The 10,593-nt window shown below is 47.8% G+C and overlaps 1 protein-coding gene across 1 annotated transcript in view; it reads left to right on the forward strand.

The window, feature by feature from the left end:
• TPCN1 (two pore segment channel 1) overlaps positions 1-10,593 on the forward strand; it is a 71,234-nt gene that overhangs the window by 25,320 nt on the left and 35,321 nt on the right. Inside the window, exons 4-13 of the mRNA XM_014964640.1 lie at positions 488-601; positions 850-980; positions 2,646-2,734; positions 3,422-3,456; positions 4,042-4,100; positions 5,361-5,460; positions 6,425-6,541; positions 7,488-7,612; positions 8,909-8,957; positions 9,163-9,226. Of these exons, the coding sequence (XP_014820126.1) occupies positions 488-601; positions 850-980; positions 2,646-2,734; positions 3,422-3,456; positions 4,042-4,100; positions 5,361-5,460; positions 6,425-6,541; positions 7,488-7,612; positions 8,909-8,957; positions 9,163-9,226 (883 nt within the window). The remainder of the gene's footprint in view (positions 1-487; positions 602-849; positions 981-2,645; positions 2,735-3,421; positions 3,457-4,041; positions 4,101-5,360; positions 5,461-6,424; positions 6,542-7,487; positions 7,613-8,908; positions 8,958-9,162; positions 9,227-10,593) is intronic.

The following is a 10,593-nucleotide window of genomic DNA, read 5'->3' on the forward strand; positions in this document are numbered from 1 at the left end:
ATCCAGAACACATCCAGAACATCTATTTAAAGAGGAAACCCTTCTCTATGTAAATTCTCCCTGCCCAGCAGCTTTTCTTCTTCCGTTTCACTAAAAAAATTGCAGTCTCAAACTTTTTTTAAAAAGTTTTTGCTTGAGCTGCTGATGTGTCTTACCCTTTTGTTTCAAATGTAACCAATACATTTTTTTGATGTTATTCAAGCCCCAAAGGGATGTGGATTTCCAGGAAATTCTGGGCTGATACTTGAATAGAGGAAAATTCTATGGGCTTTAATAAAAACACGAAGCAGTAAATGTAGAAAATATGAAAACCGGTGGTGTGCCGGCTTTAAGAGTGGCCTTGGGTTTTCCTGCACATCACGGGGCTGTGCTCAGACTGTTGTCAAACCCACGTGCTCCTTGGAAAAGGAAGGGCAGAAGCGTGGCCTCTGATGTGCTGCTGCCTGTGATTAGAAGCTCTGGTTTAAGCTTTGCTCTATTGTAACAGGTCCATGCAACCCTGGAGCTGTTTGCGTTAATTGTGGTGGTCTTTGAACTCTCCATGAAGATGAGGTGGCTGGGCTTCCAAACCTTTATCAGGCACAAGAGGACTATGGTGAAGGTAAGCTGTCTGTCTGATTGTCAGTGTTTCTTCTTCAGCATCTTTTGGAACAAAAAACCAGATTAAATATTGGCCTGTACTGCAGCAGGGATAACGTAGCCGTGTGTCCCAGCTGCCAAATGATTCATGCGAGATCTCTGAGCTCTCAGAGACACCTCCCACCCTTAAAGCGTCCAAATAAATGGGTGGTCAGTGAAAGCTTTGCCTTTCCCTGGAGGAGATTGCAGCTGTGCCTCTTATTTTTGCAGACTTGCGTGCTGTTTGTACAGTTCATCGAGGCCATCGTGGTGCTGGTGCGCCAAACCTCGCACGTCCGGATAACAAGAGCTCTGCGCTGCATCTTCTTGGTGGACTGCCGTTACTGCGGTGCCGTCAGGAGGTGACTGGGGCAGCTGGCTGGGTTCTCTGCTGCCATCCCTGGGGCTGGGGGGGGAGGAAAAACTCTCTGATCCTGCAGGCACCTCAGGAAAATAACCATCTTTCATGGGCATGTCGGATCTCGGAGGAGATAGAATCATAGAATCGTCTAGGTTGGAAGAGACCCTTGGGATCATCGAGTCCAACCATCTCCCCTACTCTACAAAGTCCTCCCCTACACCATGTCCCTTAGCACTGCATCTAAACGGCCCTTAAACACAGCCAGGGATGGTGACTCCACCCCCTCCCTGGGCAGCCTGTTCCAATGCCCGATCACTCTTTCAGTGAAAAATTCCTTCCTAATGTTCAGTCTAAACCTCCCCTGTTGGAGCTTGAAGCCATTCCCTCTCGTTCTGTCACTAATTACCTGTGAGAAGAGACCAGCACCAACCTCTCTACAGTGTCCTTTCAAGTAGTTGTAGAGAGTGATGAGGTCTCCCCTAAGCCTCCTCTTCCTCATACTAAACAGTCCCAACTCCCTCAGCTGCTCCTCATACGATTTGTTTTCCAGCCCCCTCACCAGCTTCGTTGCCCTCCTCTGCACCCGCTCCAGCACCTCGATATCTCTCTTGTATTGAGGTGCCCAAAACTGGACACAACACTCGAGGTGTGGCCTCCCCAGTGCTGAGTACAGGGGCACAATCACCTCCCTACTTCTGCTGGTCACACTATTTTTGATACAAGCCAGGATGCCATTGGCTTTCTTGGCCACCTGGGCACACTGCCGGCTCATATTCAGCCGTTTGTCAACTCGAACCCCCAGGTCTCTTTCCTCCAGGCAGCTCCAGCCACACTTCCCCCAGCCTGTAGCGCTGCAGGGGGTTATTGTGGCCCAAGTGCAGGACCTTGCACTTGCCCTTGTTGAAACTCATTCTATTGGCATTGGCCCAGTGATCCAATCTATCTAGATCCTCTTGCAAAGCTTCCCTATCCTCCTGGGAGTCAACACTCCTGCTTAACTTGGTGTCATCTGCAAACTTGCTGATGTTACACCTTATGTCCTTATCGAGATCATCAATAAAGACGTTAAACAGAAATGGTCCCAACACTGAGCCCTGAGGCACACCACTAGTGACCGGCCACCAGCTGGACGTAAATCCATTAAGCACAACTCTTTGGGACCTTCCAGTCAGCCAGTGCTTGATCCAGCAGATCGTGTGCTCATCCACAGATCTGTTGTGATTTGTTTCCATAGCGCCTCGCCTGTGTAGGGAAATGTCACAGGTAGTAGCTTGGGATGTGTTTATGTGTACACAGAGCTTTTGTGTCTTCAGCTGGATAAACTACTTCAGAGAGCACAACACGGGAACGTGGCTGTATTGTTTCAGGCTCCCACCTTTGCCTGTGAACTGCACAATAAATCACAGAGCTCAGTCTTTAGGCTGGAGAAGGAAAGTTGACAGGGTGACGTTAGTATTGTTTGCAGTACCTGAAAGCTGGCTGCAAAGGACAGATAGGTAGCTTGGAAACGGTCTTAATTTACCTGGCTTTCTATTTTTAATCCGTGGAGGGAGTGGGAAGAAAGTCCTCAAGCATAGTGTGTCGTTGGGTTAGGTTTTTTTTACCCCTGCCAACCCAGAGGAGAAAACATGCAAGTTTTAGTTTCTTAATGTTTTCTTCTTTTCAGAAATCTGCGACAGATCTTCCAGTCCCTCCCACCGTTTATTGACATTCTTCTCCTCCTGCTTTTCTTCATGGTGATTTTTGCCATCCTGGGTGAGTTTTATTTATGGAAGGTAAAGCGATGCTCTTAGCCACTTACTGTCCAAAAAAACCACACAACCAGCCTGGATTAATATAAAGCTGAATGGATTCAGAGTCCTGCCAGGTTCTTCCATTTGTCCCATTTCATCCACAGTCACCACACAACCAGCCTGGATAAATATAAAGCTGAACAGATTCAGAGTCCTGCCAGGATCTTCCATTTGTCCCATTTCATCCACAGTCATCTGGAAGGCAGATTTAAAGATCAAAAAAATCTGGAAGCTGGGTATTTGATTTTGAGACAAAGGTCCTTTTGACCTCTTCCAGAGGATAGTCTGTGCTGCGTGTGTGTTTGTGGTTTCCAATTTCTGTTTCCATCAACTGTTCCTCAGTCTTGTAAATTCAATCTACATTCTTGCCAATGCATGTGTCTGTAGCATACCTGCTACAGTCCTGTGTTCAAACCACCCCCAAGAAAGTGTGTTTTCTGAAAGGCTCAATGAAATGCCAAATCTGGCATGGAGAAGGCCTTCCAGATACTCTCCTTTTCATGGTGTCAGAGAGGGCTTACTCTTAGTGTGACCTTCTCTTTGGGAAAAGAGACTCACCACTTCGCTGCTTGACATTAAACAGACTTTATTTTTGTTTGTTCTCTCCCCTCTTCTTTCTCCCCCCACACCTTTTTTGCTGCTTCTCCAGGTTTTTACTTGTTTTCTCCTAACCACTCGGATCCGGTGAGTATCACTGATTCTTTCAGCTGAAGCTTGAGTCCCGTTTTGACCTGGGTAAGAATCAAACATGACTGTGTAGATGTGGTGGCCCAGGAGGCCAGATGCTGGCTGACCAGAGGCTGCTTGGCAGCGTTACCCTGCTTTACTCCCTTCTGGGAAGGAAGATGGTACAGAGAACTGCCTCAAAGACAGGATGTCCCAAAGGGAACATTCACAGAGTTGTTCCTTGTTCTTGGTGTCGTGATTCAGTCAAAAGAGCCACCTGCCACTGTCCCCAGGGGAGGAAGGTGTCTGCTCAGACACCTCAGACTGTGGCTCTAGTTCCTGCTTCTGCCACATCTGTGCTTTCCAGGAGTAACTTCTACAAAAAAAGTGTAGATGAGCTTTTAATTTAATTGTTTTAACTCTTCACATGCCATCTCTCAGGGACCTTTGAAAAGGACCAATGTTGAAGTGTCCTTTCCCTGGGGGGAGGCACCAGGGAATTGTAAAAGTGCCGGTGGGTGGGTTGGCTGTTTGTTTCTTTTTGAATGAAACGTCACTATGAAATTCTGCTTGCGTTTTCTCATGTTTTTTTTTTTCTTTCAGTACTTCAATACCTTAGAGAACAGCCTCGTGAATCTCTTCGTGCTTTTGACCACTTCAAAGTGAGTTCATGCTTTTCTAGCTTGGTCTTTCCCTTTGTCCCCAGAGAAGTGTCCAGTTTTGGGCTCTTTGCCACAAAAAAAGACAACGAGGTGCTGGAGCGAGGCCAGGGAAGGGCAACAATGCTGGTGAGGTGTCTGGAGAATAAGTCTTGTGAGGAGAGGCTGAGGAAGCTGGGGGTGTTCAGCCTGGAGAAAAGGAGGCTGAGGGGAGACCTTCTCACTCTCTCCAACTCCCTGAAAGGAGGGTGTAGCCAGGGGGGATTGGTCTCTTCTCCCAAGGAACAGGGGATGGGACAAGAGGAAACGGCCTCAAGTTGTGCCAGGGGAGGTTCAGGTTGGCTATCAGGAAAAATTATTACATTGAAAGGGTTATTAAGCCCTGGAATGGGCTGCCCAGGGAAGTGGTTGAGGCACCATCCCTGGAGGTATTTAAAAGCCGGGTTGACATAGTGCTTAGTGACATGGGTTAGTGATGGTTTTTGTCAGAGTTAGGTTGATGGTTGGACTAGATGATCTTAAAGGTCCCTTCCAACCTAGACAATTCTATGATTCTAAGTCTGGCAGAGCCAAGAGTTCATTTGCAGAAATGCTTTGTCTCCAGACGTGACCCCTTTCCTCTGCATGAGAGGGAGGTCTCCTGGGTCAGCCCGCATGGCAAGAACTAGTATTTCATTTTGGTTTAGGACACTGTGACCTCAGATGCAGAGTTGTCTCTAAGCGACTCAGACCACTTCATCGCTGTGAGGGCAAAAAGGGGGAAAGTGGGTTTTTTTAGGCCTTGGTCCAAGAAGGGAAAGTTTGTGTTTGTCTTCCTTTGTCAGCCAACAGTTTGCAGTTGTGAAGTAACTTCCTACTCCTCTGCTTGGCTGCACCTATCTGCTAGGAAACGGGGATAACAATAGTGGGTCAATATTGATCTGCTGTCAGGGAGAGCTCTGGGGATTAGGAAATTAGAACGCATCTTAGCTTGTGACACTCCCACACCAAGGCTGTATTGCTGTCATTGCTACCAATCATTTGCTTTTTGGGATGTGAAAAGAGTGTGCTTTTCATATTTGTATATTTTTTTTGGCATGCTTGTGCTGCTCGTTGCTGGGCACAAACTTCTGTGTCACGAGCAACCACGTGTTTTGGAGAAATGGGCAGATCTCTGGATATGTGTTTACACACACACACCTGTGTCCTGTGCCTCTTGTCTCTGTAGCAGAATATGTAGCCTGAGCTATTTGGTGCTTCAACTTGTGTCTTTTTTGAATGCAGTTTCCCTGATGTGATGATGCCATCTTACGCCCGGAACCCCTGGTCCTGTGTCTTCTTCATAGTGTATCTCTCCATTGAGCTGTACTTCATCATGAACTTGGTGAGTCCCCTGATGGAGCTCTTGACTTCTCTCTGCCTGACTTCAGAGCTCATTGCCCAGCAGAGTCTTCCCCCTTCCCAAGAGTGCTCAGTAATAATCTCAGACCCTTTGGCAGAATACTTCTAGAAACAGCAGCTTCGCCACAGATAGGACTCTTTTAATGTTTAACCACAAGGAATTGAACTAAATCACAGAAAAGGGAATGATACGAGTATCTTTCAACTTCTCTCCCATTAATATCATGCTTGGAGTGACATACCCAGTTGCGTGAAATTTATTGTCCTTTTCTGTCTTAATTATTTATCGTAAAATGGCATTTTATTATCTGGGCTTGCCTGAAAGACTTTGTAAATCAGTTTGAAGGGGATGGAATTAGGAAATATGGCAGGAGTTGAAGAATGCTGATAACTGCCATGTGGGAGCGTGGCTGCCGTGCTGGCTCTGCTTCTTGCAGCACCTGGGGCAGGGCTGAAACCAGCTCAGGGGAGGATTTGAGTAGTGGAAAAGGGCTCGCCAAAGGAGTTGAGGAATTCTGCAGCCCAAGGTGGGTGATTTGATGCTTGTAGAGGGCTTGGATTTCACTGCTGCTCTCCTAGATGGAGGACTTTGACATGTGTTTTTCAAAGGTCTGGTGGAAGGGTGAGTCCAGAGAGCAGCCCTCTAAACCTGCTTTCCAGGGTGAGGTCAGGGCATTTTAACAGACCTTTTGATACTGTTTTCTGTTGGCATGTGTGGGCTTAAAACTACTAGCGAGTGTTAGGAGGCCAGAAACATCTGAACCTCTTCCAAAAAAGTTGATGGGTGTGTGTGCAGTGTGTTTGGTGATACCTTTTTGGGATCCCTTATGGCCCATGGGCCCTCGCTGAGTCCCTTCTACCTCAGTCAGTGAATTCCTCCTGCAGCAATGCCTCTCCTTGCCTCAAAGGATCAAAACGTGCCTTTCTCCCCTGTCTTCTCTCTGCAGCTTCTCGCTGTTGTGTTTGATACTTTCAATGACATCGAGAAGAGGAAGTTTAAGTCTTTGCTGCTGCACAAGCGCACGGCCATACAGCACGCCTACCGCCTGCTCATCACCAAACAGGTACAGGGCCCTGCAGGGAGGCTGAGAAAAGCCTGGCCTGTTCTTAAAACATCAAAATGTCTTAAGAAAACCAGTGGTCTGGAGTGTTTAAGGACCATGCTCCAAAAAAAGGTGACTTATGTCTGTTGGCTGCAATCGTGCTAAGGGCTACTGTTTTTTTTCATTCATATAACTTGTTTTTATCTGGTTCTGGAGAAAAACCAAAGTGGCCTGAACTTTAGCCCCATGTGAACTTATGGAAGTGTATTGATAAAATGAGTGATATTTGTTTTGGAGTGCACGGGATCATTGATTTCTCTCTGGTTCAGCGTGGGTCACTTGAGGACTTGCTTCTCAAGTACCAGTACTTAGAAGAGGGGTGGGTCATTACAAGTGAAGGCAGAGCAGAGTTGCTAGATACCGTGTGAATAAATGGTGCAGAAGCAGAAGTAATTCACCTACAAACAGCTTTTTACCGGGACAGAGCACTTGGGGGGAGAGGGTTGATTTCTTAACTTGTGGAGCAGCAAGAGAAATAAGGCCCAAAAATAACTAACCCACTTCTAGTAGATTAGTTCATGTTTAGGGCACATAGCTGAGAGTCTTTAAAAAAAGTGCCAGTAATGGGATGTGTGAGGCTGTCTGCTAATTTCCCAAGAAGAGAGGTTGAACTCTGTCGCTTGGGGTGTCTGTTGGCCAATTTTTCACATGAGAAGGCAACAGGGAACAGTTCTGCATTTGCTGGAGGGACTGATTGCCAGGAGAGCTTTCTGATCTCTGTGCTCTGGGATACGCTCAGTTCGTTAAAGTAATAGCTTAGGGTACTTTGGGGGCTTAGTTCTAATGGCATCTTACGGTAATGTAGAAAATCCTGCTTAAAACAAATCCAGAGTGAGAATTAAACGCGCTCGCCTCGATGTGCTTCTGCCTGATGTCTCTGCTTATGACAACATTCCCTTGTTTCCAGAGGCCGTCTGGAATTTCCTTCAAGCACTTTGAAGGGCTGCTGCGGTTCTACAAGCCTCGGATGTGTGCCAGAGAGCGGTATCTCACTTTCAAAGCACTGAATCAAAGCAATACTCCTTTAGTCAGGTAGGATGGTCTTACCCCCCTGCGCCCAGAGCAAGGGAGGTTGCTTCACTCTCTGAAGCTTTACTTCGGAGAGGATGGTTGGGTTTCTGGAATGACTTTGGAGAGGATGGCTGGGTTTCTGGAATGAACGTCACCCGAGATGTGGGAATTAAGATTGGAAGGATTTGTCTGGGGCTCGGGGAGCTTGGAGGGGTGGGTATGCTGAGAGTTGAGGTTTCTCTTCGGAGGTGCTGGAGTTCCTGCGTGCCCTCTTGTGGATACAGAGCTCTGCTGGCAATCACCAGATTCAACAGAAGGCAGCTTCTGTTCCCCACCTCCCCTCCCACAACGGAGGAGCGAGAAATTGAGGAGCAGCGTTGGAGCCTGCAAGGAGCATTTCTTCACACAGAGCAGCCTCGCAGCTTAACAACTTTGTGGGTTTTTTTCCAGCAGCTGGCTGTGCCCCCCAGGGTTTTCTTAATTAAAATCGGGTTCTGCTAGTGCTTTCAGGACTGTCATCTTCTGTGTTATGAGGCAGAGAATTACCATTCTGGTGGGTGGGTACAGCTAACTCCAGCCAGCATGGAAGGAGTGGGAATTAGAGCAGGAGACCTCTTCTTTTTCCTTTGTGCTGGCCACAGACAGGCTTGGAGTGAGTCTCCCATGAAACAGGTGCCAGTGCTTCTCCTTAAGCTCAAGTGCCACAGAAGAGGGTTGAAAATGGCATGGGGAGACAGACTGAGTTTTTAAATTTAGGCACCTAATGACACCAGTAAGAATCTGAAAAGTTCAGCTTCCTCACTTTCAGACACCTGCAGCTCTTACAGGTCTGACCCCGAGCACCCAGCCAGGCACTCAGGTTTTATGAGTTTCTTTGCTTTCATGTCCCCTTTAAAATTTCATTGTTGCCTTGAAAAGAAAATGTGCAAAGGTGTTAGAAGAGGACTGTGCGAGCAATTAAGACAGTCCAAGAATTTTCGGGAAGAGCAGTACAATCTCTGTCCCCAGGAGTTTGCTGTCTGAGCCTCAGGTCTTTCCTCTCAGTGGTAAAATTCTGGAGTTGTGGAGTCAGAGTTTCCTCTAAGGGCTGTAGCACTGCAGAAAGAAGGTGGGTTTTGCCCCATTCTGGCTCCTGTCAGTCAGTAGCCTTTGGCCAGAGCGGGAAGAGGGCAGTGTTGAGATACATCAGCTACGGTTGCAGTTCTAATAAGGAGTTAATAAATTCCAGGGACTCTCTACTGATGATGCCTGGCAAGGACAATTAAGGATCTAATCAACTTCAAGGCTCTGATCAGATGCTTCTTTTCTGTTTTGCAGTCTAAAGGATTTTTACAATTTCTATGAAGTTGTTGGCTTAAAATGGAAGGTGAGTATTTGTTGGGTGGAGAAGGGGGGGAAGCGTGTGTGTGGGAGGGAGAGCAAAAGAGGCCAGTGATTAGAGAGGAGGGAGGTAAGAAACAAAGGCAATCAAAACAAAGCAGATGCTGGGGATAAGGTGGGTCTCCATCACTGCACATTTCTTGTATGGATGTAGCATTGACAGCTTCTGATTGTGGCTGTTCCACTCCCAGGCAAAACGAAATCGTGAGCACTGGTTTGACGACCTTCCACGGACAGCGTTCCTTATTTTTAAAGGTAACAAGCTGTGTTTTCATGGCAGCACGTGTTCAACCAACAGGAAGAGCATTTTTTTACAAAGACAGGGGCTTCTGAAGGGACCTTCTCTTATGTCCCTGGTAAACAGCTGAGGGATGGGCTACTAACCAACTCGCTGTGTATTCAGAGCCTCCAAGGCCAGAGCCTTGTATACAGAGTCTCTAAGGAGGATTTCTGTCGTGTAAATATTCCCTGTGCCCTGACCCCAACCCCAGCTTCCTTAAAATAAGGGACCTCTTAGCAGAAGTTCTGTAGTGAGGTCACGGAGGGCTGGATTGCTTTTTCAGCACGGAGGTTATAACGGGGATTTATGATTGTTGAATCTATCAGTTTGTGTCTCCGTGTCCCAGGCAGCAGCTCACAGCAGTGACTGCAGAGTGGGATGTGTGTTTTCACAAAAGCTGCTGGGCCTCCTGGTCCCAGGATGCAGTTGCAGCACCCGTCCAGGTCCAGTGCAGCTGCTGGGGAAGGGGAAAGAGGTCTGAAATACCCGTCAGTGTAATCGCTCTTGATAATGTGATTTATCTCCCGTGTCACAAGTTTCCAAACTGATGTAACCAGTCAGAAACAAGAACTTATCTATCTGCAATTCTTTTTCAGGGTTTTATGGTAGCGGGAAATGGTTAACACCATCTTGATCCAAGCAAGCAGCAGCCACAGGAGTCCAGTACAGGCTAGGGGGTGAGGTATTAGAAAGCAGCCCTGAGGAAAGGGACTTGGGGGTGCTGGTGGATGAGAAGCTGGACATGAGCAGGCAGTGGGCAGTTGCAGCCCAGAAGGCCAATCCCATCCTGGGCTGCATCAAAAGATGCGTTGCCAGCAGGTCCAGAGAGGTGATTCTTCCACTTTACTCTGGTGAGACCTCACCTGGAGTATTGTGTGCAGGTCTGGAGCCCTCAATATAAGAAGGACATGGACCTGATGGAGCGGGTCCAGAGGAGGGCCACGAGGATGATCAGGGGGATGGAGCACCTCTGCTACGAGGACAGGCTGAGGGAGCTGGGGTTGTTCAGCCTGGAGAAGAGGAGGCTTTGGGGAGACCTAATAGCAGCCTTCCAGTACCTGAAGGGAGCCTACAGGAAGAGTGGGGAGAGCCTGTTTAGAAAGGCCTGCAGTGACAGGACGAGGGGAAATGGCTTCAAGCTGGAGGGGAACAGATTTAGACTGGAGATTAGGAGAGGGTTCTTCACTGTGAGGGTGGTGGAGCACTGGAACAGGTTGCCCAGGGAGGTGGTTGAGGCCCCATCCCTGGAGATATTCAAGGAGAGGCTCGACGGGAATGAAGATGGAGAAGAGGATGGGGAAGAAGATGGAGAAGGGGATGGAGAAGAGAAAGGGGATCGAGA

This window comes from Calidris pugnax, unplaced genomic scaffold, assembly GCF_001431845.1.
Source record: "Calidris pugnax isolate Ruff unplaced genomic scaffold, ASM143184v1 scaffold32, whole genome shotgun sequence".
Classification (NCBI taxonomy): Eukaryota; Metazoa; Chordata; class Aves; order Charadriiformes; family Scolopacidae; genus Calidris; species Calidris pugnax.